Here is a 24,928-nt window from a genome sequence, read left to right on the forward strand (position 1 = left end):
GGTTCTTCAGGCTAGGCCTTAGAAGGAAATAATGAGAGACGCCTGGGTGACTCAGGCGATAAGCATCCAACTCTTGATTTCGGCTCAGGTCATGATCTCATGGTTTGTGAGATCAAACCCCACATCAGGCTCTGTCCTGACAGTGTGGAGCCTGGAGCCTGTTTCAGATTCTGTGTCTCCCTCTCTCCCTGCCCCTCCCCTGATTGTGCTCTGTTTATCTCTCTCTCAAAAATAAATAAACATTTTAAAAAAATTTTTTTCCAAATGAAATAATGAACATATTATTGGATACTGGAAGAAAAGCAATCATTGTTACAAAGTGGCAAAAACTGCCTGAAATGTGTTCTACTGTTGGGTCGAAGTAGAACTTGTAACTAACTACAGTTGCCTTAAACAAAGTGGAGGTGAGGGGCACTGACCACCCCCACCTCCACCATGGTAAAAAGTACACCTATAACTTTTGACTCCCCAAAAATGTAACCACTTATACTCTACTATTGACTGGAAGCCTTACCAATAACACAGAGTCAACTGACACATCTGAATGTATCATATCTACAGATATATCACATCTGTATGTCTCATATACTATATTCCTAAAGTAAGCTAGAGAAAAGATGATGTCATTTAAAATATCTTAAGAGAAAATACACTTATAGTACTACCTTTATCAAAAAAAAAAAATCCACATATAAGTGGACCCATGCAGTTCAAACCCATGTTATTCAAGGGTCAACTGTAATGAACTTGGATATTTAGCTGAGGATATTCCTAAGCAAAGTGTAGAAGATGTGACCATGGGTTCTCCTTGCTGCCTATATAACAAAATGCAAGAGGGAAGAGATAAATTGAGAAAGGAATTGTTAGGCGAAATGGAACCAGCATTTGATGATTTGGAATATTCTCAACCTATCCAATATATCATGCTCTGGAAACAAGACTAAAGGTATGGTTTGACAAACTTCGGTAAGAGCATGGCCCTGCTAATAACTTGATTTCAGACTTCTAGCTTCCAGAACTGTGAAAGAATGCATATATTAGGACACTAAGAGCACAAACCACAAAAGAAAAATTTGGAAGACTCTTAAAAATTTTTCTTAATCCCATTCTTCAAAAGATTACATTAAGAAAATATAAAGATAAGCCACACACTGGAAGAAACACCTATATGGAAAACGACTTGTATTCCAAACATGTAAAGACCCTTATAAACTCAAGAAGACAAACAACCCAAGTTTTTTTTTTAATGAGCAAAATATTTGAATAGACACTTCACCAAAGAAAAAACTACAGATGGTAAATTAAACATAGGAAAAAAACGCTCAACACCATTTGTCAACAGGAAAATGCAAAAGGAAACAATGAGATGCCACTACACACTTATCAGGATGGCTAAAATGAAATACAATCACACGAACAATACAAAGCAGTTCTGGCAAAAATGGAACAACTGGAACTCTGATGCACCGCTTTGAGGATCCCTTTACTCACTACCTTGCCTTAGTTTTCTTAAAAGCACTTTTCATTACCTTAAGATTTACCTATGTAGGCAAGTCCTTGTGTATCTGCTCATATGTGTACTGTCTATCTCCCTCCGTATAAGTACCACGAGGCTGGTGACCTGGTCTGTCTTGTCACCACAGTGTCACCTCAACACCAAGATGAATGGTAGAAAGTGGGCACTCAATACATATGTATTAAAAGGCAGTAAGAAGCAGAAAGAAGTGACACAAAGATAAGTAAGTTTGCAAAAGCAAGGAACCCAGTCATAGCAGCCCACAGAGGGGCAACCTGATGTAAAAGAAAGTAAATTTAGACCGCCAGGACTGTGCGCATTCGAATTATCTGGGGAGCTCTGCACAATACGGATTGCAGGTCACATCAAATGAATGAAATCAGAGAATGGGATCCAAGTATTGATCATTAAAGTTCTCCAGGTGATCCTAGTGTGCAGTCAAGATTAAAAACTACTGAGGAAATGGAACCTAGGCTTTGGAGCTGTACCTACTTGGGTGAAAATCTTGGGCAAGTGACATAACCTCCCTCTGCCCCCAAAATCTCATCTATAAAATGGGAACAATATATACCTCCCAAAGACTGAGATTCTATATAAAGCTCTAAGTAAATGTTAATGTGCCTCTCCAGGGCAAGCTTGATGAAATCTTCATTGCTTGGTATGACAAATGCTGCTTCAATCATCAATTCATATCTTCCATTGTTACCTGATTATTGAAGTGAACATTTGCATTGGAGAGGTTTAGAAATGCTAACTTTCTCAGTGTTCTGATGATGAGATGCCACCTGAAGCTATGTCCATTTTAAATCTATGAGTAACTAAACTTTGAAGGGAAATCTAACTTATTATTTATACCAGCGATTCTCAAACCTGGATGCAGGTTAGAATCAACTTAAGCTTTTTTAAAAATAATCCATACCAATGTCCAGACCTTGCGAAAGCCCATTAAATCAAAATCCTTGGGGTAGGTCCAGAGCATGAGTATTCTTTAAAAGGCTAATTGATCTGTAATTCTAAAACACAGTCAGGGCTGAAAAATACTTATTTGCACTAATAACACCCCATGCTAACTACATATCCGAGTCATTTGTGGAGCTCTCAAAAAAAATAGATGGATTCCAGAACCCTGCCATAACTTACTCATTCCGAGTCCATGGACATGGAACTTGGCATTTTGCAAAGCATCATAAAACTTCCCCCTGGTGATTCTGACAGAAACCTGCAGGGAACCACTACCTTATACTATGAATTTACTCTCCCTGTTGTGTACCAGCAAAGGTCCTTTAGAACTTTCCTGGCATGTTTAGAACTTTCATGGCCGCCCATGCCAAGCCTTCCCAGTTTCTTTTAATCAGTAACTGATGCAATACATCACAGCAAGTCTAAAGTCTACAGACCTTTTCAAAACTTTTTCATGTGCAGACTACTGACCCACATCATTTACCACACACTGTGCCCAGCACCAGCTATGCAGTCCGCTGGCCTTTCTAACCAAATCCCATTAGGCTGCCGATTTGGGAATGGCAAAATGGAATGCCCAGGCCTCATTTCCCTTTAAGTGGTATGTGATACCAGGACTAATGACATTAACCTCACTGGTCAGATGAGTCTGAATGAAATCCAAGTTGTTTTCTGCACCTAGAGGCAAACTTAAATTTGCTTCCCTCAGACATAATAAAATCTAAGGAAAGGTGATCTCTTAATTAGGAGCATTAACAGAGTGCCCTGTAATTTTCAAGCTCTACTAAACCCAGCAGCAGGACCCTTAGTGAATGATTTTAGGGGTGTCAATCAGTACACATATCACCCTGGCTGCATTACCAGACAGATGGTAATAGCATTTAAACAACCAGGCATTATTCTTCAGCTTATTAAATACATTAATTCATGTAATCCTCAAAATAACCCTATTGAGCACATACTGTACTTTTATTATTCCCATTTCATGAGTTAAAAAAAAAAAATACACACAGAAGTTAAATGAGTTCCAAAGACACAGAGCTAGTAAGTGGCAGTTTTTGAACCCAGGCAATTTGCTTCAGTCTGTTACCTTAACTAGTAGATGAGTGATGGCCAAACAATCTTTAAAAAAATTAAAAAAAAAAAAATTTAAGTTAGTCCGCAGCAAACACTGGATATCAGACTATGTGTACTGTGGGTAAGTGACTTAACCTCTCTGTGCCATTTCTGCACATGAAAAATAGAGATGACAGTACCTGCCTCAGTGAGTTGGGGTGAGGATTAAACAAGACAATGCATGTGATGTGCTTAGAACGACACTTGACATTTTTAAGAGCTGTCAATGTCAGCCATTATTGTTATTTGTACCATAATACGGCCCAAGTGGTTGGGGAGAAATGACAACCTACTAAACTGAAAATCCTCTCTGGTGATCTTAGATCTGTAGATTCTGTAAAGTCCCAGTATATCAGACCCGATAGGAAACGCAAAACAGACTTTCACGAGAACTTTGTAACTGTTACTGTGACAAAGCCCCAGCCCATCCAGGCCAAGACTGAATGAGTCTGCCAGTGACACCCCTGTTTGCTATAGTTTAGCCTTTTTAAGCCAACATCCCCTATTATCAGGCTATATAAATACAACACATTAGGAGACAGGCTTCGAAATAACTGCAAACAGTGGACTACAGGACCCTGTCAGTTGGTAAAGGTCAGCACCCCTCCCCCGGTTATATGTGCATAAACCAAAAGAAAAACAAAACAAGAGCTCAAAAATAGGTAACATTCATCATGTGCTTGCCACTTATTAAATGTTTTCCATAGGTTGCTTCATTTAATCCTCAAAACACCGTTCCAGGGGCTAACATTCCCAGAGAAAACCACACAACCCCACTGGTCGATCTCACTCTAAATTCATTTCTACACACCTCGAACAGGTATTCAACACTGCCTGACAGTCTAATCCCATTTCCCTAGTCACTTCACTTCTCCACTCTGCGGAAGAACTACGTCACATGCGTCTCCTCAAGAGTCTACCACCTATTCTCCTCTCTCCCACTGTCCTCTCAGTCAATGACTGCATTACAGACAGATGGTGCCACTACCACCTACCTGCATCTGCACCTGTTGTCTCGGCTTCCCCTCTAGTGATACTGGAATATGTGCTCCTGATCAATTCAAAGCCAACCACCCACCTGCTCTGGATCTCCTCCCCTCTCAGATATTCAACGACCTACCCTGTAATGTTCCCCTCTCTCATCTGCATCATTTCTCCCTTGCTAGGAGTTCAATCCTACTGGCATATAAATATATTCTAGTTTATTCTATCTTGGAAAAAAAAAAAAAAACAACCCACTTGACCTAAAGGCCCCTCTAGTCCAAAAAGTTATTCTTATAAAAATGATTAAAATCCTAATTCCAAATCCATCTTACACAGTGGCATTTGCCACAGTTAACCACCACTTCCTTCTTTTTTTGGCTTCCCTTTTTCTTTTCTGGGTACACTCTCAACCTAGGTGGTTTCAGCCAGTCCCTTAGTTTAAATACCATCTATGTGGTAGTGATTCCAAAGCCCTGACATCGCACAGGACTTCAGATACAAATTTCCAATGGCCTCTCTGACATCTCAACTTAAAAATCTACTAGATTTGTCATGTATATTTCACCATAATAAAACAAAATAAATCTACAAGGTGACAGATGGAGAGAGGGATGGAGAGATAAATCAATATGTGAGAAATAAAAAAAAAAAAAAACACAAGAACAAGTGTGGTTAAATGTTAGTGGTGGGACCTAGGTGGCGGGTATACAGAGTTCAGTGGAAAATTCTTTCCAACTATGTTGTTTGTATGTCGCACGTTGGGGGAAAACCTAGTAGGCATCTCAAACCTCACATATTCAAAACATTAATTCTTGGTTCCACCCCTTCCAAAAATGAAACCTACACCCCACCTACATTTTTCCCCATCTCATTAAACAGCAAGGCAAAAGAGTAGGCGAGGCAAAAACCCAGGACGCAGCCTTGACTAGCTATCTTCCCCTCTGGACTATAACTCCATCAAAGCAGGGGCCCTGCCTATCTTGTTCATGTATATTCCCAACTTCGAGAGCAGTGCCTGGCACACAGGAGGTGTTCAAAACTAGCTGCTGAATTAACTGATGAATTAATGCTCCGTTTCTTGCTAGGCCCCTCAACCCTCATTGGTCCTTGAGTGAGACCGGAGTTCTTGGCCTCGAAACCTCCCCAGCCCAGGCCAGCGAGGACCATACCATGTCTTAGTATCTGATTATGGCTTCTTACCAATCATATCGGCTCCATGCTTCTCAATGAGAGTTCAAGGCCTTTCTTTACCACAGAGCCAAAGTGTTTCCTGCCCCAAACCTGTCACACACAGGAACCACAACACATGTCACAGTACAGCTGGACATCACACTACACAGGCTGAGTCTACCCCCCCCCCCGCCCCCCGCCTTGGCTTCTCTTTGCCCAGGGCCTGCCCAAAACCAGCACCTGCAGGCCTCCTGGGGACTGGGGCCACAACACACTCCTTCTGCCCCTGGGCATCAAAGGCATCTTCCTCTCCGGGCCACCAGGTGAGCCCAAGTCGGCCCTCTCACGCTGCTGCGCAGCAGCCTCCCCCACCCTCCCCGCTGCCACTTGGCCCCAGCCACAATTCCTCACCTGGCCTGCCCCACCCTGCGTGGCACCAACCGCCCCCTGCCCGCCCCCTGCCCGCCCCCAGCCTTCCTTGCCAGTTGGGTTCTCGCGGGAGCCCGCAGACCCAATCCCAGCCACGCCTGCGAGCCTGCGCACTGGAGCCTCACCCTGCGCCACCGCCCTCTGCTGGCCTGGGTGGAGCCTGCAGTACCTCCCCTGCTGCCCTTTCAAGGCCATACAGCGCTCCCTGCGGACCCAGCTGACGCCTCCCTGCGGGTCGCTGGTCCACCACCCCGCTGTACATACCGCTTTCCTAAACTAAGCCTTGACGCCAGCAACTCTCTGAGCCATGCCCACATCTTGAACCACTGACTTTGTTCCCTAGGGATGGCCTCTTGGTTCATCCGTACCTCTGACTGTCCCCCTCTACTGAGTCGCAGAGCGGCCAGAGTAGGAGTGGATTTGCAGTGTCAGAGCAGGACAGACAGAGTATTTAGGAACGTTGGACAGGATAGACTACTGCAGAAGTCACTAACCCGTGCCGGAGTGCGAGGTCAGTTGGCTACAGGTCGGTTGAGAGTTTCTGTTCGGATCGTCGGTGCAGGGGCAATTCAGGATGTAAACATTGCCTGAATCCACGAAGCTGGAATCTTTTTATCTCGGTGAGTACATCTCTCTCCATTTGGTCCTGACCCGAGCCATTCTAGCAGATCCATTTCCCTTGAAGTCATGACAAGACCTGCCTGGCTCAGCCCACGGCCGTCAGTGTTGGTCCAAAGAAGACAGCCATATCCTTAAGCTGAAGGCGGACTCAGCAAAAACGGCCACCCTCTGTCCAGGCATGGAGGGGTCAGCTTCCTGCTCTACGAGTCACTGACAATAGGTAGCTGCCTTCTCTCCATCAGAGTCCTGGTTTTCCCTTAGCAGCCAAGGCACCCTCCAGGCAAGCCGTACCAGTGCCAGGGTAAGATTCCTCTTAAAGACGGACCCCCTTGTCTGATGTATCTTTTGTTTTTCATAGTCTCTAATATCAGAACTCTGCCGTGGTCACCATTTCACAAACATGAACAGCATGAATGAATTGAAATGTTATGTATACTGTTATATGTCCCTACATAGAAGGCTATCTTAGGGACACACAGAAGAAAGAATTCCCACCCACAGGGTCAGGAAATCCCCGAATGGAGACTAAATGAACACTTGGTCAGAGTGGATCCTGAGGTCTCTATCCACCAACCTTCTGCTAAACCACACAATAATCTCAGAGGCCACCAACCCAGAAGGCTTTTCTTGGTTGCTTCTGTGGAAAATTGAAAGAACGATGTAGTATGTTACCAAACTTTCTGCCATGCTTTGGAGGCCTTTTCAAACTCTTGTGTCTAACCAGTCACCAGTAGTGCAAAGAGTCTTGCAGGCCTAGATTTCAATCCCTGCTCTGCTACTGAATAGCTGGTGACCTGGAGCAAGTTACTTCCTAATTTCTGCCTCAGTTTCTTTAAAAAAAAAAAAAAAAACAAAGTCCAGGGGCACCTGGATGGTTCAGTCAGTTAAGCACACTCTTGATTTCAGCTCAGGTCATGATCTCATGGTTCATGAGATTGAGTCCCAGCACAGAGCCTCCTTGGGATTCTCTCTCTCCCTCTCTTTCTGCCCCTCCCCTGCTCATGCTATCTCTCTCAAAATAAATAAACTTAAAAAGAGTCCATAGGGTTGTAAGTGCTTAATGAGACAAAGTACAGAAGCATCCAGCACTGTGGTGCTAAATCCTGTTTCCCTTTCCCAGAGGATGGATTCACAGAGTTTGCTAGGGCTGTGGATCTTCCAGAGTTTCTGTGCTGACTGTTTCTCTCTCTCATTGTCTGTTTCTCTCTAAGCAAAGGACCCGCTGCAGCCATGGTCTCTGTCCTGTTGTGGGTAAGGCTGGATACCCTCCACAAATTAGACCAGGCATATTGATGTTGCGGTCATTCCAAAAGCAGGTCTAGGAGACTAGGTTGCTAATATTCCCTTTCCTTTGGGCTCCAGAACTCAACCTTACAGGACTCTTCACCACACAACCCTTGGTGTTTACTGCAGGCCTGGTCCCAATGTGGTCCTCCATCCCAGTTCTGCCTCTCGTAGTCCATCCATCCAGGTTCCCTTTCCAGGCTACCTATGGAGTCTCTTGGTTATCCCCTCTCTGCTCTCCCCACTCCCCCCCCCCCCCCAGACACCACCTCCTCCTGTCCTGCTGTGCCTGGGCCTCACTACAGATCCCTGGGAAAGCTCACATGGGGGAATAGCAGTGACCAGCACAAAGAGGTAACGCTGACTGTGTCATCTCACCGTCTGCACCCCCACCCCTGGTCTGGACATCCAGGCTCCCTCTTGGATGCACCTGAAGGCCAGCCAAAGACCTGCTCTCTGCTGAGGTGGGGCCCTTCTGCTTCTTTCAAGTACAAGAATTTACTGACAAAATGGCCCCTCATCCCAAGCCATGGGTCTCCAGACACAATCAGAGAGGACCCATGAGGGGCTTCCAGACTCCAGGAAGCACTGTGCACCTCAGAACCCAAAGGCATGTTTTCACAGTCCGCAAGGTCCACGCTCAAGCCCAGAGTTTTCTAAACTTGGTTTGACCTAGGGAAGAGCACATAACTAAGAATAAGAAACACCGGCAGGAAAGAAAAGAATCTTTTCAGCAACACTACCCTTCCATCAGATCCGTCACGGCCCAGGCCTCTGCTTGGCAGCCTGATTTATTTTTAGATGATGTTCTTCACACCCAGCGCCACCAAGTGTGAGTGGATGGGGATCGTGAGCTTGGAAGAAGCCATGGGGCCTTTCTGTGTGTTTCTTTCTCTCTGCTTAGCTTTGAGACACTTCACATAAAAGGCTCTATAAAAATAAATTGCGGAAAGTGCAACGCCAATAAAAAGCCCAGTGGGAGCCGAAAACTGTTTTATTTAAAGAGCAGAAGGACACACACTTACCTCGTTGTGAATTCCCCGCTGCCCGGTCCCTGAGCCTGGCACATGGTAGATGCCCAATAAATATTAATTGATTGACCATTAGCTGCTGCTCATCTGTTTGCAGAGTGTCAACCAGCCCATCGTTCCGCAGGCACACACCACACGGAGAGGGAAGGGATCCGGAGGCTTTGACAAGGAGAGTCGCTAAGTTGGCAGGCTCGCCTGTCACCAACTCTTGTACATAAATGCCCCGCCTTCCGCTTCCAGCTCTACTTATTAACAGTAAAATCATGATGTGGCAGAAAGTGAACTGCAAACACTGACAGATTCTAACAGGGGAGCTGGATGGATGCCTTTCAACCCTCACGTATTACCGCTTGGTCTGTGCCAAGCCCTGGGCTCTACAGCAAGAATACAGATGTCATCAGCTGATTGCATCTTATTAGCTAGACAGAATAGGGGGCACACAGAAGACAACGTCTTTGTTTCCTTCCAGTGCCATTCAAGTTCGATATCCAGATGCATCTTTTTCCTGGGCCCTTGTATATCAAATCTTGGGCAGGCCCATAACTATGAGCACCCAGAACAGTCCCATTTCAGTGTAAGATTCCCTCTGTCTTCTGATCTGTTAAGCTCTCTGCCCTTGAGGCTGGGACTGCTTTGGGTTGGAAACGGGTATGGGAAATGGACATATCAGTTTCTCCTCCTCACTCAGCTTCACACCCACATCCTACTTTGTAGACCCAGTGCCTGATATCTCTGCAGCTGGAACGCAGCCCTGGGCCCTCTGGGCTCTGCAGGTATTTTGAGTCAGCTGTTTGTGCTGGGAGAGAATCTTGTGGTTTCCCCAACAACTCCCCTGCAAGGTGTCTCCAGGCGCAACTCCATTGCCTGGGTGATGTTGTCTCTGGACAGCTGTTTACAATGCCCTCCCTCTGCTCCCCCACTCCAGAGTACCAATGAGTTTATGTAGTCTGTGCTATGAGTACAGGTGCCAGACAAATGGGTAAGTGGGGGCCAAAATGCCAACTTGGTTTTTGTCCCCTGATGAGGGGCTTGTCAAAGGGAGAAAAGGCCACCTTTGCATAATGTATCAGCCACAGAAGCGGGCTTTTTAGGATTCTCACTGACACACCCTCTGTGTGAGCGGAGGCTCTGACACTCCTCTCTTTCTCTCTCTCTCTCTCTCTCTCTGGTTGGGTCATGCCTACTTATTTTACAAGAGCTGTAGGCTGTGCCCCACCTGTAGGGCCACTTGACTAGAAGAAAAGCTTCCACGTCCTTACCCTACCAAGGGTATGACAATTTATTCCTGGGCAGTCCTTTTTCTCTTTGCTCCCCCACCAGGCTTATTTTTTCTGCCATCACCTCTCACCTTTACACGGCTCAGGCATGGATTAGACACAAAGACTTTTGTCCGGTACGTGCTGGATAGCTAGCTTGTGCGAGCACACTGTGAGTGTCCATGTTCATCGCTATCTTGAGAATGCAGAGATCCCATCCTCCTTGTATATTCCCATCAAGAAGAATATGCAGAAGAACATGTTGTTCAGCATTCAAGGTCAGGGGCTCTGGGGGTAATCAATCCAGAGCGTCTCCCTTGTAATGAAGAATGTCCAGACAGCAGGCCTTCATCTCCTTGGAATGCTGGCCATGTAGGAAGGAGAGGCTACAGATAGTTGCTAGGCTAGTTGCTACATTATAAAAGCTTGCTGCATGTAGATCCCAGCAATGGTTGCTTTGTCCAGTCAGCCACTTATGGACTCCTTGTATGTAAGTTGCAGGAGTAAACCGATGTCTTGACATCTGTGTCTGGGTCGTTTCTTTGGCCTCACTGGACCATCACCCACACTTGGCTTCAAGTCTGTTGGGATGCAGCTACACACCCGTGTGTCCCCCACCACCACCACCTCCAACTTCAGGAGACACACATCAAGCCTTATAAATTATTCTCTTAAAGTTCTCTCATACAGGGAAAAGCGCCACCCTCCCTCACAGGTATGGAAGGGAAAATACCATAGCATTCCAACATCTGTTTTCAGGGGAATTGTCCATTACTGGCCTCCTTACCCTCTAAACCCTTATAAGCTATGGGTGGGTGATCACCAGTGCTGCTGGCTTGCCAGGGGAGGTGACTGGAGTAGTTCACCGAATGAAGAAGGGAGACCGCTGCATGGGGCTGTCCCTCTGCTGCTGCTCCCTTTATATGTTAGCACCTCATAGCACTGTTAACCTTAGGGTCTGTTCTACAGAAACTCTCGTAGATAAAACCACACCATGGCATTACCTTGAGCCCTCAGTGATGGCGCCCTTTGCAATGGAATTCATGATGATCCCATCTTAATGAAAACATCCTTCTGGGGTACCTCAGATCCAGAGACATCTCAAATTCCGAATGTATAAAACCAAACTGATCACCAAATATGATATTCCTTGATCATCCCCATCCTAGTTGATGGGCCCACCATTCCTTCTGCTCTGGAATCAGCAGTGGTCTCCAAAGTGATCTGATTACTTTTTGTCTTTCCCTATACCAATCCTTCCTCCACCCCACAAACCCGACTAATCTTTCTGATGAGAGTTCTTATTATAACAAACACTGCCGAAAAGCCAAGCTTAGTTCATAATCTGTCCACACCCTGTCCTCGGCTCCTCTCCTGCCTCTCAGCCCCCTGCTTACTCTGTCTTTATGCTGAATCATTCCCATGCTCTTCAAGGCTTATGCCTCTCCTCTTAGAGGAACATCTTGCTACCCCATTGCAGACCCTCCCCTCAGGTAGCATTAATATTTCCTTCTGGGGAAAAAAAATCCCTTTTCTCTCTACATTACTTTTTTCTATACCATCATTCTAGCACTATTCCCATTGATAGTAACGTGTCTGTGTTTTATCTCCTTCACAAGACACGAGCCTCCAGCGAGTAACTGCCATCCATGGTCATCTCTACCCCCTGCACCTTGCCCAGAGCCTGCTATATGGTAGGTACTCGGTGAATGTGTGTCAAATGGAAAATGGGGCAGAAACATGTAGAGCTGTTCCGATATTCTTCCTGATGATTTCTCTCTAGGATTGCTTGACTCTGAAGCTGAGTCACTTATTCGGCAGCCGAGATTTGTGTAGCTGAAGGATGAAATTGCAATTTATGAAAAATATATATATACTTGAAGTGTCGCAGCAATAGCATGATGTAGATGTACTGTGGGAGAGTCAGACACAGACTGGCCTCAGAAGCTGAGAGCTCTCACTCTTGGTCAATGGATCTATGACTTAATGCAGAACCCGCCCTGCCAGTACGTGGAGCAGCCGCAATATGGTTAAAGCAGAGTTGAGAAAACCATTGTTTTTAATTAAACTTTTTTATTTTAAGGTAATTATAGATTCACATGCAGTTATAAGAAACAATACAGATGATCCCCTGGACCTTTACCAGTTTGCTCTAAGGATAACAACTTTATTATTATACAACTAGTATAGTATCACAACCAGGATTTTGACATTGATCTATCTCTCAATCAGATAGATTGAGTGTGTGTGTGTGTGTGTGTGTGTGTGTGTGCTGTTCTATCCAATTTTATCATATGGGTAGGTTCTCCATTTCTAGAACTTCGTCACTTCAAGAGTGTCATACAAATGGAATCATACTGCACACACTTTTGTGACTGGCTTCTTGGCGGAATTCTCCAGAGAACCATCCAAACATGCATAATTCACCCTTTGGGGTATGGATATACCATGGTTTGTTTAACGATTCGCCTGGTTGAAAAGCATCTGGATTATTTCCAGTTTGGGGCTATTATAAATAAAGCTTCTCTGAACATTAATATACAGATCTTTGTACGAAAATGTTTCCACTTCTCTGAGATAAATGCCTAATCTCAAGTTCTGAGTCTCATGGTAACTGCATACTTACTTTTTTATAAGAAACTGCCAAACTATTTTCCAGAGTGACTACACCATTTTACAGTCCCACTGGCAATGCATGAGTGGCCCAGGTTGTCCACGTCTTCACCAGCATTTGGTGGTGTCACTATTTATTTACCATTCTGATATGTATATAGAGATACCTTATTGTGGTTTGATTTTTGCATTTCCCTAATAGCTAATAAGGTTGAACATCTTTTCCTGTGCTTGCTTGTCACCTGTATATAATCCTCAGGGAAATACCTGTTCATACCTTTGCCTATTTTCTAATTGGATTTTGGCTTTTTACTGTTGAGTTTTGAGAGTTCTCTGTATATTCTACATACTAGTCTTTGTTGGATATGTGGTTTGCAAATACTTTCCCCCACCTTTCTTTTTTTTTTTAGAGAGACAGAGAGAGTGCAAAAGAGAATGCACACATGAACAAGAAAGAGGATCAGAGGGAGAGAGAGAGAGAGAGAGAGAGAGAGAGAGAGAGAGAATCTTAAGCAGATTCCATGCTCAGCATGGAGCCCAACACAGGGCTCTGTCCCACAAACCTGGGATCATAACCTAAGCCAAAATCAAGAGTCAAATGCTCAACCAACTGAGCCACCCAGACACTCGTGTTTTTTCACCCTTTTAATAGAATCTTTCACAGAGCAAAATACCAATTTACCATTTTCGTTTTATGTGTCATGCTTTTGATGTCAAGTCTAAGAACTCCTTGTCTAGCCCTCAATCCCAAGGCTTTCTTGTTTGTTTTTGTTTGTTTGTTTTCTGAAAGTCCCATAGTTTTACATTTACATTTAAGTCTGTGATCCACTTTGGGTTCATTTTTGTACAAGTTGTGATGTTTAGGTCAGTCCTTTTTTTTTTTTTTTTTTTTTTTGTCTGTGGATGTCCAAATGTTTCAGCAATATTTATTGAAAGGCTACTTTCTCTCCATTAAATTTCTTCTGCACCTTTGTCAAAAATAAGTTGGAAATATATGTATGGGTTTATTTCTGGGTTCTTTATTCTATTCTGTGGATCTGTATGTCTATCCCTCTGCCATACTACACTTAATGAAGGTAGCTATCTAGTAAGCCTTGATGTTGGACACAGCTATTCCTCCCATTTCATTCTACATGTTCAAAATTATTTTAGTTATTCTAGGGCCTGTGACTTTTCAGAACGTATTTTTTATTTATATAAATTATATTTAAAATACAAAATGGGGGCGCCTGGGTGGCGCAGTCGGTTAAGCGTCTGACTTCAGCCAGGTCACGATCTCGCGGTCTGTGAGTTCGAGCCCCGCGTCGGGCTCTAGGCTGATGGCTCAGAGCCTGGAGCCTGTTTCCGATTCTGTGTCTCCCTCTCTCTCTGCCCCTGCCCTGTTCATGCTCTGTCTCTCTCTGTCCCAAAAATAAATAAACGTTGAAAAAAAAATTAAAAAAAAAATAAATAAAATACAAAATGTATAAAATAAAGTTTAGAAGACTTGTCTATATCTGCGAAATACCTTGAAAGGAACTTGACAGGAATCCCATTACACCTCTAAATTAAACTTTGTCAGGGAGAATTCACATCTTTGCTAAGTGGAGTTGGGAAGCCCGCCTTAGCTCTACAATTTAGTGGTGACCATGTATATGTTTGGGCAACCTCATACACATGGCATACTGGCACATAACAGAAGCTTAATAAGTATTTATGGCAGAGAGGAAGGATGGGAGAGCCAAGCAAAGTCTTGAAGAGCGTGCATCCATGCTTTCCAAATCTGGCCATATATACGATCCTCTGCTGAGCTTGATAAAAGGACAGTTCTTTGGTTTTTACCCCAACCCTGCTGGTTTAGAATCTCCAGGGGTGAGGCCAGTGAAGCTGTATTTTTAACACCCTCTGTAGTTGACTTGACTTAGGTACAGCCAGATTTGAGGATGTGCAATGCAGAAGCCAGACAGGGAAGCAGTTTGCGCTCAGTGGTCTGAGTCCCTTAAGACTGCACTGTCCTTTCCAACATTTGCCCTGAAACAAAGCAAGTAGCAGCTGCAGTCAAGTCCACCCAAGGCAAATTAACATGTTCTTCATGAGATATGGCTCAAATGGGTTAACAGCCCTGGGGGGAAGGGGGGGTCCTTTCCCCTAAGGAGGAGGACTAGATTCATTTTGAACCTGTAGGCATCCCTTTCTTTTCCAAAAAGGAAATAAGCAACCAGGGTTCAGCAGAGCACAAGCAGTTCCAAAATTGTAAATACTGTTATTTATTCACTTCATTGCATGCTTGATTAATTCCCTAAACTTGAGGTCTGTGAAACCGTGTAATAGTGCACCGAGGAAGCTGGCTCCAGCCCTGAGTGCATTTGAAACAAGACTGTTCAGATGCCCGGAAATTTCTCTTTAATTAATAACAAAACAAGGCAATGGATCTATCAGACTTCTCTCATAAAGAAAACAAGAAATTAGGAATCAAAGCACATGGAGAAGAGTTCGTAAATTAAATTTTAGAGCATAGGCTTTTCTAAACCTTTGTGTTTGTCTGTTGTCTCTTTTTTTTTTTTTTTTCTGGTCCAGTCTTTTTATTTTCAACTTAAAATTCATTATACAAGTAATATAGAAAAGTAAAGGTATTTTTTAACAAAATGTATTCTCTTAATCTATCATCCAACCCCTGGGTGATTTCTACTCCCTCACTATACTAGTCTGTGTGTATGTGCATATGCCTTTCTGTGGATGTCATTAGTACGCCATTTCAACATGCAACTTGATGTTATTATACCAAACACTGCTCTAAGTCGTGACTTTCCGTATTTGGTTTATTGTCCTCTTCGCTATATAATATCCCATTATGCTACCATCCCATAATTGTCTCTCTTTTTTTTTTACCATACTGTCTTTAATATCACCATATTTTATTCTCTGCCATTTTTATTCTATTCAATTTTTTCACCATGCTGACATAACGGTCTTTAATATTACTATATTCTAAGGGATTTTCACTATTTTCAAGTTGTTTTCAGAGAGAGCACTCCAATGAACATCTTGAAATATGTGGGTATTTTTTTTCTTATTCTGAATTATTCCTTTGGGATAAATTCTGAAGACTGGCACTGGCATTTCTATGGCTTTTGGTATTTCTGATTATACCAATTTCACCCAAATTTTGCCAAAAATTGGATAGTATTTTTTTTTAATTTTGCAAATGTGAACACAAACTAATCCACTGAGATTATTTTGATTAGACTATGTATTTGTCAAGGTGCCTGGCTGGCATAGTCGCTTAAGTGTCCAACTTCGGCTCAAGTCATGATCTCATGGTTCAGGGTTCAAGCCTCACATCTGGGCTCTGTGTTGACAGCTCAGAGCCTGAAGCCCGCTTCAGATTCTGTGTCTCCCTCTTTCTCTGCCCCTCCCCTGCTCACACTATGTCTCTCTCTCTCAAAAATAAACGTTAAAAAAAAAACTTTTTTAAACAGAATATGTATTTGTCCACCATTTGCATTTTTATTGTGTACACCGGCTACTGAAATCCTTTATTAATCTATTATAAACTATAATGGGATTTCTAAATATTATAGGTATTAATCTTTATTCACAATTATGTAAGTGCTTCCCCATCCATTGCACCTATTTCTACATTAATTTTGTCATCGTTGCTGCACAGAAGTTTTTACGTTCTCAATACTGTCAACTCTGTAGTTCTTCCTTGTTATGCTTTTTTATTGCTGTAGGCCAGAAGAAGTGTGTTATTCCTGTGTAGATCTGGTGAGACTAGAATCTGCTTTCACCAGCTTTTCTCTGTGTTGCTTTTTTTTTTTCCTAATCAAACGGTCTGTAATTTTAATAGATGAAGTGAGATTTGAATCAAATCCTCTTTTCCAGTTATGTGTGTGAAGGCGTCTTCCTTCCCCATGTTGAAATGCTGACTGCCACGTATCCCCTCTTGTGTCATGCTAAGCGTGTTCCTTGGCGCACACTGTGTCCCCCATCTAATCCCACGTAATATTAGCTTCTTATTATGGCCGTGGCTATATATCATAATATATGATAATGCTGGATCTACCACTTTGCTCTTTCTTTTTTATTACATGTTCCCATCTTATTTTTCCTTCATAGAATCTTTAGGATCAGGTTGTGGAGTTCAAAAGGAAAATGCTTTTAAAAGAATCTACAACCATATGGAGTTGCACAGGAGGAACACAGAAAGATGTCAAAACACATTACTCCCATGGCCTTTGAGCCGTCTCTCAGCAGATTCCCTTGAGGGAACTGACAGCACTTTGAAGGCCATGGAAACTCATTCAACCAATGGAGAACTAAAGAGTGGAAACTGGAACACTGCATCTGTCCCTGAAGGTGTGTACCAGGGCAGCAGCGAGACCTCACCCTGAGCTGGCTTATCTTGACATAGGTGGTTGGTTCTCAAATCCTTTCACAAGGGGAAGCCCTTGTGAGCGCACTTGTGCACACACGCACACACACAGACACCAAGCTTTATTGGACATAAACCCCAGAACCGAGGAGAGGTCATGACCACTATTCAAAATGAGCCTCAGAACTGACAGGCATGATCTTCTTGAAGTTAGTTCTTAACTGGGCCAGACCCTCCATTCCATGTTGCCTTCTCGGGGACCCACAGGCTTCTTTCCTGGTTGTAGGGCTCGTGCGTACATTCTCCGGACCAAGGGCATCTGAGGCCTCTTCCATGTGATCACTGTCAAAAGGATGTGCATGCAGAAACTTTGGGTTCTGCCTTGGGTGACTGTCCAACTTTCTCTGTTCACCTAAAACAATAGGCAGCTTTTAATGGTTGCCCTCACCATTTGGCCCTAGCCTTTTCCAAAGAGAACAGTTTAATTGCCTTCTCGATCCCACCAGACAGCAGGGATTGTTTTAGCCTCCTAAGAGAGAAATACTTTGTGAGAGAACTAGTAGGACTCATGATATCTGAGGCAAAGACGTGTGTTACACAAGTGCATGTGGAACACACATTCTAGAGGAAATGTAAAAATGCACCAAGAGTTCAATCAGATAGATGCAGTGTGAATCTGCCCCTTCTGGCTGTGTGATTTTGGGCAAATTAAATAAACCTTCTAAGTGCCATTTATAAAAGAGGAATAAGAATATCTTTCAAAGTTGATATGAGGGCTAAATGAAATTATTTATTATCTCATTGTCTAAAAGGACCAAAGAAAATAATCTCTAATATGGTTTTAAAAAATGCATGACTCCATCCATAAGGAAAATCCTCTTTATACCCTCCCCACTTCCAGGATGAAAGAGAGAATATATACAACAGAGATCCTTAATCTTTAGGGGATTGTGGACCACTTAGAGAATTTAAAGAAGGTTAAGAGTTGCTTTTTCAAAAAAAAAGAGCTGCTTTTTCCAAAAGAAGCATGCAAGTCAATATTCTAACTGTAGATGCCTTGAAGCTCATCTGTGGGCTGCTCCAAGGAGCCCAGGCTGAGAGCTCACTTAAGCACTTCCCTGCAGGCCTGCCTTCTATCAGCAGGGTGGGATAAGTGACTGTGGCAGGCCTAGGCCTAATGACATCCTAAGCCACTGTCATAGCAGAGGGCTATTCAGTCTACCCAGATCCTGACACCCTTGCCATGGACCAATACTTCTACCCGCCCCTCAAGTTAGAGGGCAAGTCTGACAAAGTTGCCCAGTTCCTTTGTCTACACAGAAAAAAAAACAAAAACAAAAAAAAAACCAGTATTGAATGGGTTCCTAAGGTTGCACCATCTCACTGGAGAGATAGTCTCCTTTGTGATTTATGACTAAAATGCACTAACACTGCTTGAGTCCTTACTCACCAGGCAGTGTGCTAAACCCTTGACACGCATTGTCCTCTCTTACAGAATGAGGTGGCTTTTGCTATCTCCATTTGGTAGTCAGCTGAGTCTTAGATGGTTTAAAAGTCGTTTGCTGCAGGTCACCCCCCTAGTAAGTGATGGAGGCAGGCTTGGAGCCTGAACCCCTCCAACCAAAAAGCCCTATTGTCTCTTCTCTGCTACCTGCTCCAGTCTCCAGAGGAACAGCAGATTTCCTGGGACATTTCATAAGTACTGACACTTGGGATCCTTACTTGTTTCCCTGTAGGTCCCAAAAGCATTGATTACCCCATCTTCCCTTAGCTCCCCAGCCCTGAGGAGCCCACTCTGGAAATATTTCCCTCCACATATAAGCCACATCCTGCCTGCTCCACACTTGTATGAATCCATCATTGCATCATCCCCAAGGCCATCAGGGTCCAACTTTCCCATGGATGGCAGGCATGGTCTTCAAAGCCCCCACGTGATCTCCTCTATGAACTTGTTGCTTCCTATTTCAGATAAGAACCAGTCCTTTTGTCATATTTGAATTTCAAATAGCCACCCACCTTATTAGCTTGCCTGCCATTGTCCTCTAAGAAATCCAGGTCAGTCATTTGTGGTGAAAATGTAGCTATGACACAATGGGCTAAAAGTGAACAAGACTGTCTCAGGTACACCCAAATCTTCATGAGCTGATGCCTCAGTAAGTTTCAAGGTGCCTTGAAAATGTGTTTATATGAAAGTTTCTTGAGTATTTAGCATTTTTAAAATAATGGAACAATTCTCTGTCTCCCTCTCTCTGCCCCTCCTCTCTTTCTTTCTTTCTCTCTCTCTCTCTCTCTCTCACACACACACACACACTCAAAAATGAATAAATGTTTAAAAAAATTTTTTTTTAATTTTTTAACGTTTATTTATTTTTGTGAGACAGAGAGAGATAGAGCACGAGCAGGGGAGAAGAAAAGAGGGAGACACAGAATCTGACGCAGGCTCCAGGCTCTGAGCTGTCAGCACAGAGCCCAATGCAGGGCTCGAACTCACAACTCACTTCAGATCATGACCTGAGCTGAAGTGGGATGCTTAACCAACTGAGCCACCCAGGCACCCCTAAGAAAATTCTTTTAAAGAAAAAGGGGCACCTGGGTGGCTCAGTCAGTTGAGCATCCCACTTTGGCTCAGGTCATGATCTCCTGGTTCATGAGTTCAAGCCCCACGTTAGGCTTTTTGCGGATAGCACAGAGTCTGCTTCTGATTCTCTGTCTGTCTGTCTCTCTCTCTGCCCCCCCCCCCACTATCTCTCTCTCTTCCTCTCTCTCTGTTTCTCAAAAATGAACAAACATTTTAAAAAATTTTTAAATAAGTAAGTAAATAAATAAATAAATAAATAATAAAATACTGGAACAACATATGTTATAGGCACTTTAACAGAACGTTGGGTGGGTTTACCAACCTGTCAAGAGTTTAACCCGCTCTGCTCCTAGTCAGAGGATTTTTGTCACATTTACTCTTCCCTCATCTTCATCGGTACAATCTGCCTCCAGCTCTCTGACCCAGTCCCAACTTCTGGTGGCATCCTGAGTTAACAGAATGACTTTCTCGATCAAAAAAGAGTTCACTGTGAGCCACAGAGGCTGTTGAGAAGGACTGCACTACAGGGCACCGAGACACTTCTCTGAAATCTATGTAGCCCAAGGGTAGGCAAGAGCACACAAAAGAGAAATGAGCACTTCACAAGCAGCCCTCCCAAAAGAGACAAGGCACTGGGCCACATATAGATGGCAGCAGAGGAAGGCCCCGAACATGTGGTCCATGGAATAAAAGAGCTGGGATGATTTATGACTGTCACTTACCCACTGTGTGACCTTGGGAAAAGTCCCAAATGGGAATGACAGTGACCCTATCTTATAGGGTGTTGTCACGGAACATGGGCCGTGGCGAATGCCATGACAAGGTGTGACCCCCCCTGAGGGGATGCAAGGGGAACAAGGTGATGCCCATAGACCATCATCCAGCCAAAGTGGACTGAACACTGAGCCCAGCCTCAGTCCACCCAGAGTGACACCCACCTGAGGGTGCCATCTTCCAGGTCCACAGCCTCCTCCAGGTCTTCCCATTCACTGTCACTCTCACAAGCCTCTTTTGCAGGCAAAGACTCTGAGAGGGCACTCCAAGAACAGAACTGTGGCAAGGGAATGGTCCCTGAATCTTCCTCCAAACATTCTTCACAGAGTAGCTGGCCTTCCCATGCAGAGTTGATGGTAAGATAGGCTTCATTTTCCACAGTGGGAGAAGTGGCTTCAGGTAGATGGCACATGTCCCCTTCTTCATCATCCCTGTCCAATTCAGGACTAGAAAACAGAAACCCATGTGTCTTCCAGCATTGATAAGAAACTCCTCTCCCCATCTTGCCTTGCTTTCAGGATGATCATCACAGCACATCGTAGGAGAGCCAGCCAGGGTCCAAACAGCTCCTGCCAGAGACTGTTCTGAACATTGGATAAGATATGGATGGCCCCTGTGCCTGAGGATCCCCTGATTTAATGGGAAGAGTGAGTGGTGAACAAATGTTACAATCCAGGGAGAAAGTGCTATAGGAGCGGCAGCACAGAGCATTATGGGAGCAAGGGGAGCTCCTTACGGAGCCCAGGAGACCATGGGGGACTTGCCAGAGGACATGGCATCAAAAGCAGAGCTATGCCTCCATTCTGGGCCATGACTTCGGTTCTCGGGAAAGCTTATTAACTTCTCTGGGACCTCAGTTTTCCCATCTGGAAAGTGAGAAGGTCGAGAAATTTATAGGATTTCTGGGATGCTTAGAATACATAATTCTGGTACATCCATCCATGGCTCCTGGTGCAGGGTAAGTCCTCAGTAAATAGGAGGGGCTGTTATCGCTATGACTATGAATGCCGTTTCAACAGAGGGGTTAGAGGGAAAGGGCCAAAGCGGGAGGCTGGGAACAACTCAAGCAGGTGACCTTCAAAGCACTCTGTGCAAATATCGAGTCCTTTTCTGAGCGCTGAGAAAGTGCCTATTTGGAAAGGCAGCCAGCTGGAGTGACATTTACTCCCGGTGTGACACAGGAGGCAGATGAACGGTGAGTGGGGCGCATTGTCTGGCAGTGAAGACGCAGACACAACATGAAGAATAAGCCTTCCAGGGGCTGCCCAAAGGTCACCACACATGCCTTTTGATTAGAAAAAGCAGTCCATACAGACGGCAGAGCATTTTGTACAGTGCTTCAAACATGCAGAGAATGTGCTCAGAAAATATCTGTCGAAAGCCTGGTTAGAGAGGGTGAGTAGGAAAATCTAAAAAAAAATGCACAGGTTTAGCTTTTCACCAAACACGCAAATCCTCATTTAGCAGCCTCTGTCACCACACCCAAAGCAATGGGTTGGCTTTATTATGTGCCCGCTGTCCTCCCTTCCCTTTCTCGAAACGCCTCTTTCTTGTAAACTCAGCTCTGGTGCCCCTCAATAGCTACAGGCCCCCAAACCCCCAGAGAGCCTGTCCTCCTCCCTGGGAGAAGTGGCATGTCTGTCCCAACCTGAGTTTCACTGTCAAAAAGATGTTATTTCTGCTCAGGAGACCTACAGGTATATGTCAATGTGTGTTTCATGTAAATATATGCACATTCACATGCACAAAAAGGAGACTGTATGCTACCAGGAATAAAAGGAGAACACTCACTTTAAGAAAGTAATATTTAAGGGGCGCCTGGGTGGCGCAGTCGGTTAAGCGTCCGACTTCAGCCAGGTCACGATCTCGCGGTCCGTGAGTTCGAGCCCCGCGTCAGGCTCTGGGCTGATGGCTCGGAGCCTGGAGCCTGTTTCCGATTCTGTGTCTCCCTCTCTCTCTGCCCCTCCCCCGTTCATGCTCTGTCTCTCTCTGTCCCAAAAATAAATAAAAAATGTAGAAAAAAAAAAATAAAAAAAAAAAGAAAGTAATATTTAAAATCACTAAGCACTTTGAGGAAAAATCAGTTTAAAACCTTAAAGCACTTGACCAAATTGTGTAGAAAATGCATTTTCTTATAAACATGGAAGGGGACAATGTGGAAGTTTCATCAGAAAATGGGAAATCCAGCCTGCTGCCGAGGTCAGCTCACACCGCACCCCACCCTGTCCCGAGCAGGAACCTGCCTACCCTCCTCCCTCCAGGCAGAGGACAAGCAGGTGGCAACACGTGCCCACGGGCCACGGCAGTGCCTGATAGTTCACCCCTTACCGCCCGCCACCATCTTCCTCCAATCTTTCTAGTAAGCTCCTTGCAAGAGGTGAGGGGGTCAGAGTGTGTGGAGAGGGCGTGGTAGCCCCTAGGCCAAGTGGAAGCCTTGAATCTGCCATCCCCATTCATTCCTCTGAGTCCAGCATTTAAAGATAACCATTTGGCAGACAGCAAGGCCCTTCACCTGAGGCTCAACCAAAGAAAAGGTGATCTGTCCCCCTACCAGGGGAGCAAATAACATTGCGCCTTCCAAAGTGATGTTCCAGGGTGATGTGACTTGATGTGATTTTTGCCTTATGCCCTAACTTTAGAAATAAACCTTGCATAAGATGCAACTCTAGCCAAGTGCCAAGCCATCCTGCCAGCAGGCACACAGTTCTAACCTTCCTCCATGGAAATATACTGTACTGCTTTATTAACATGCTTTCTAAAGATCTACTGCGATATGGCAGTCTGCAGATATACAACTGTAAAAGAAAAGAGAAAGGAAGGAAGGAAAAGTAAAACCTCATCTTCTCTATGACTACTCTGGGCTTGCTGGGGTGCCCACCTGGCTTTAAGAGTAGCCACCTGGTAGACGGTAAATTCTGGCAGTTTGCTGGGAATTTCAGTTGACAGGACCTGTTCTTTAGCTGGAAATAATTCAAGAAAGAGAAAGAAACTGACTTGTGTTAAGTTCCCGCTGCGAGCCAGGAGCCAGGCGCTGTGATAACACTCTGCCTGTGTTACTTCTTTTGACCCGCGAGGTGCCCTGTGGGGCTGTTGTGGTCTTTGTTTACATTTGAGAAACCTCAAGCTCCGAGAAGTCAACACTCCAGGCACACACAGTATGTGGTAGAGCTGAAGCCAAGGCTAGACAGTCAAGGAGTCCATGCTCTTTTTGTTCTAAACTCCAGAAAGAGCAGTTGCCTGGGACAGCCACCTCAGAACTGAGGTACAGACACTTCTAAAAGGCATCTGCGAAGAGCCACAACCCCACCAGGAACTGGGGGAATGTGTTCAGAGGCGGCTGGGCATGTGTCGTGCTTTTCTTCCCATAGGAGACAGTCACTATATATGCATCTAGAGCAAGCTAGTGTCCCATTAGAGGAGAAGCTAACGTGGTTTGAGTCCTTCCTTCAGAGACAGAGAAAGGTCCCTGAATAGGGGGAAGAAAACATGGTAAAAATGAAGTAAGGAAATGTGAGAAGACAGAGCATCGTCATTACCAGGACCATCACACAGGAAAGGTCAAGTGCAAAGGGGAGGTGTTGACCATGGAGGGAACCAGGACAGAGAAACAGTAAGACCGTCCTACTTGTGGCTCCCTGGACCACATCGGCCTGGACAACAAGCATGGGGCAGCAACCACAACCAACTGAATATCAAAAGCGCTCCCAGAATGTTCTGGAAAAGCCCTCAGGATTCTTGTGTAACTCTAGGAGAGAAAAACCCCCTCCAAAGATGGAATATTTTGGACATCGGGTACACCCTTTCAAGTAGGAACACTAAGTCAAATTTAATTTGATTCAGAAAAATAATATAATGTGATATTTCTTGCAAAAATAATGACAAAAAAGATAGGACACAAGCATCTATGTATAAGTAGAACACAGAAAAAGGCAGATTTCACTTTAACACAAGGAAGCACTTTCTGATCAACAACCACATGGTGATAAAACGGGCCACTTTAAGAGGTAGCAAGTTCTGGGGTGCCTGGGTGGCTCAGGTGGTTGAGTGTCTGACCAGCTTAGGTCATGGGTTCGAGCCCCGAATCGGGCTCTGTGCTGACAGCTCAGAGCCTGGAGCCTGCTTCGGATTCTTTGTCTCCCTCTCTCTCTAGCCCTCCCCCACTCATGCTCTGTCTCTGTCCCTAAAAAATGAATAAACCTTAAAAAAAAAAAAAAGAGGTAGCAAGTTCTGCATCCCTGGAGG

At 44.4% G+C, this 24,928-nt stretch overlaps 2 protein-coding genes and 1 long non-coding RNA gene across 11 annotated transcripts in view; 1 reads left to right on the forward strand and 2 right to left on the reverse strand.

Moving 5' to 3' along the window:
* Positions 1-6,204, reverse strand: part of PTPN20 (protein tyrosine phosphatase non-receptor type 20) — a 110,995-nt gene extending 104,791 nt beyond the window's left edge. For all 3 annotated transcript variants that reach the window (XM_040485673.1, XM_040485672.1, XM_040485670.1), the window contains exon 1: positions 6,158-6,204. The gene's annotated coding sequence lies outside the window, so the exon portion shown is untranslated. The remainder of the gene's footprint in view (positions 1-6,157) is intronic.
* A 111-nt stretch (positions 6,205-6,315) lies between these two features.
* On the forward strand, positions 6,316-17,180 carry LOC121036922 (uncharacterized). Its single transcript, XR_005793533.1, has 3 exons — positions 6,316-6,795; positions 11,987-12,061; positions 17,079-17,180. It is a non-coding gene; the product is annotated as an uncharacterized LOC121036922 (long non-coding RNA).
* The window catches only part of FRMPD2 (FERM and PDZ domain containing 2), a 108,479-nt gene continuing 99,993 nt past the window's right edge, over positions 16,443-24,928 (reverse strand). For 3 of the 7 annotated variants that reach the window (XM_040485678.1, XM_040485675.1, XM_040485680.1), the window contains 2 exons: positions 20,851-22,095; positions 16,443-17,746 (listed from right to left, as the gene is read on the reverse strand). In XM_040485678.1, coding sequence (XP_040341612.1) covers positions 22,047-22,095 — 49 coding nt within the window. In that variant the 3' untranslated portion in view covers positions 16,443-17,746; positions 20,851-22,046. Of the gene's footprint in view, positions 19,294-20,234; positions 20,359-20,850; positions 22,096-24,928 lie in introns of all 7 variants that reach the window. The other 4 variants (XM_040485677.1, XM_040485676.1, XM_040485681.1 and 1 more) reach the window with 4 other exon arrangements.

This window comes from Herpailurus yagouaroundi, unplaced genomic scaffold (assembly GCF_014898765.1).
Source record: "Herpailurus yagouaroundi ecotype Mexico unplaced genomic scaffold, PumYag 163, whole genome shotgun sequence".
In the NCBI taxonomy this organism is placed as follows: Eukaryota; Metazoa; Chordata; class Mammalia; order Carnivora; family Felidae; genus Herpailurus; species Herpailurus yagouaroundi.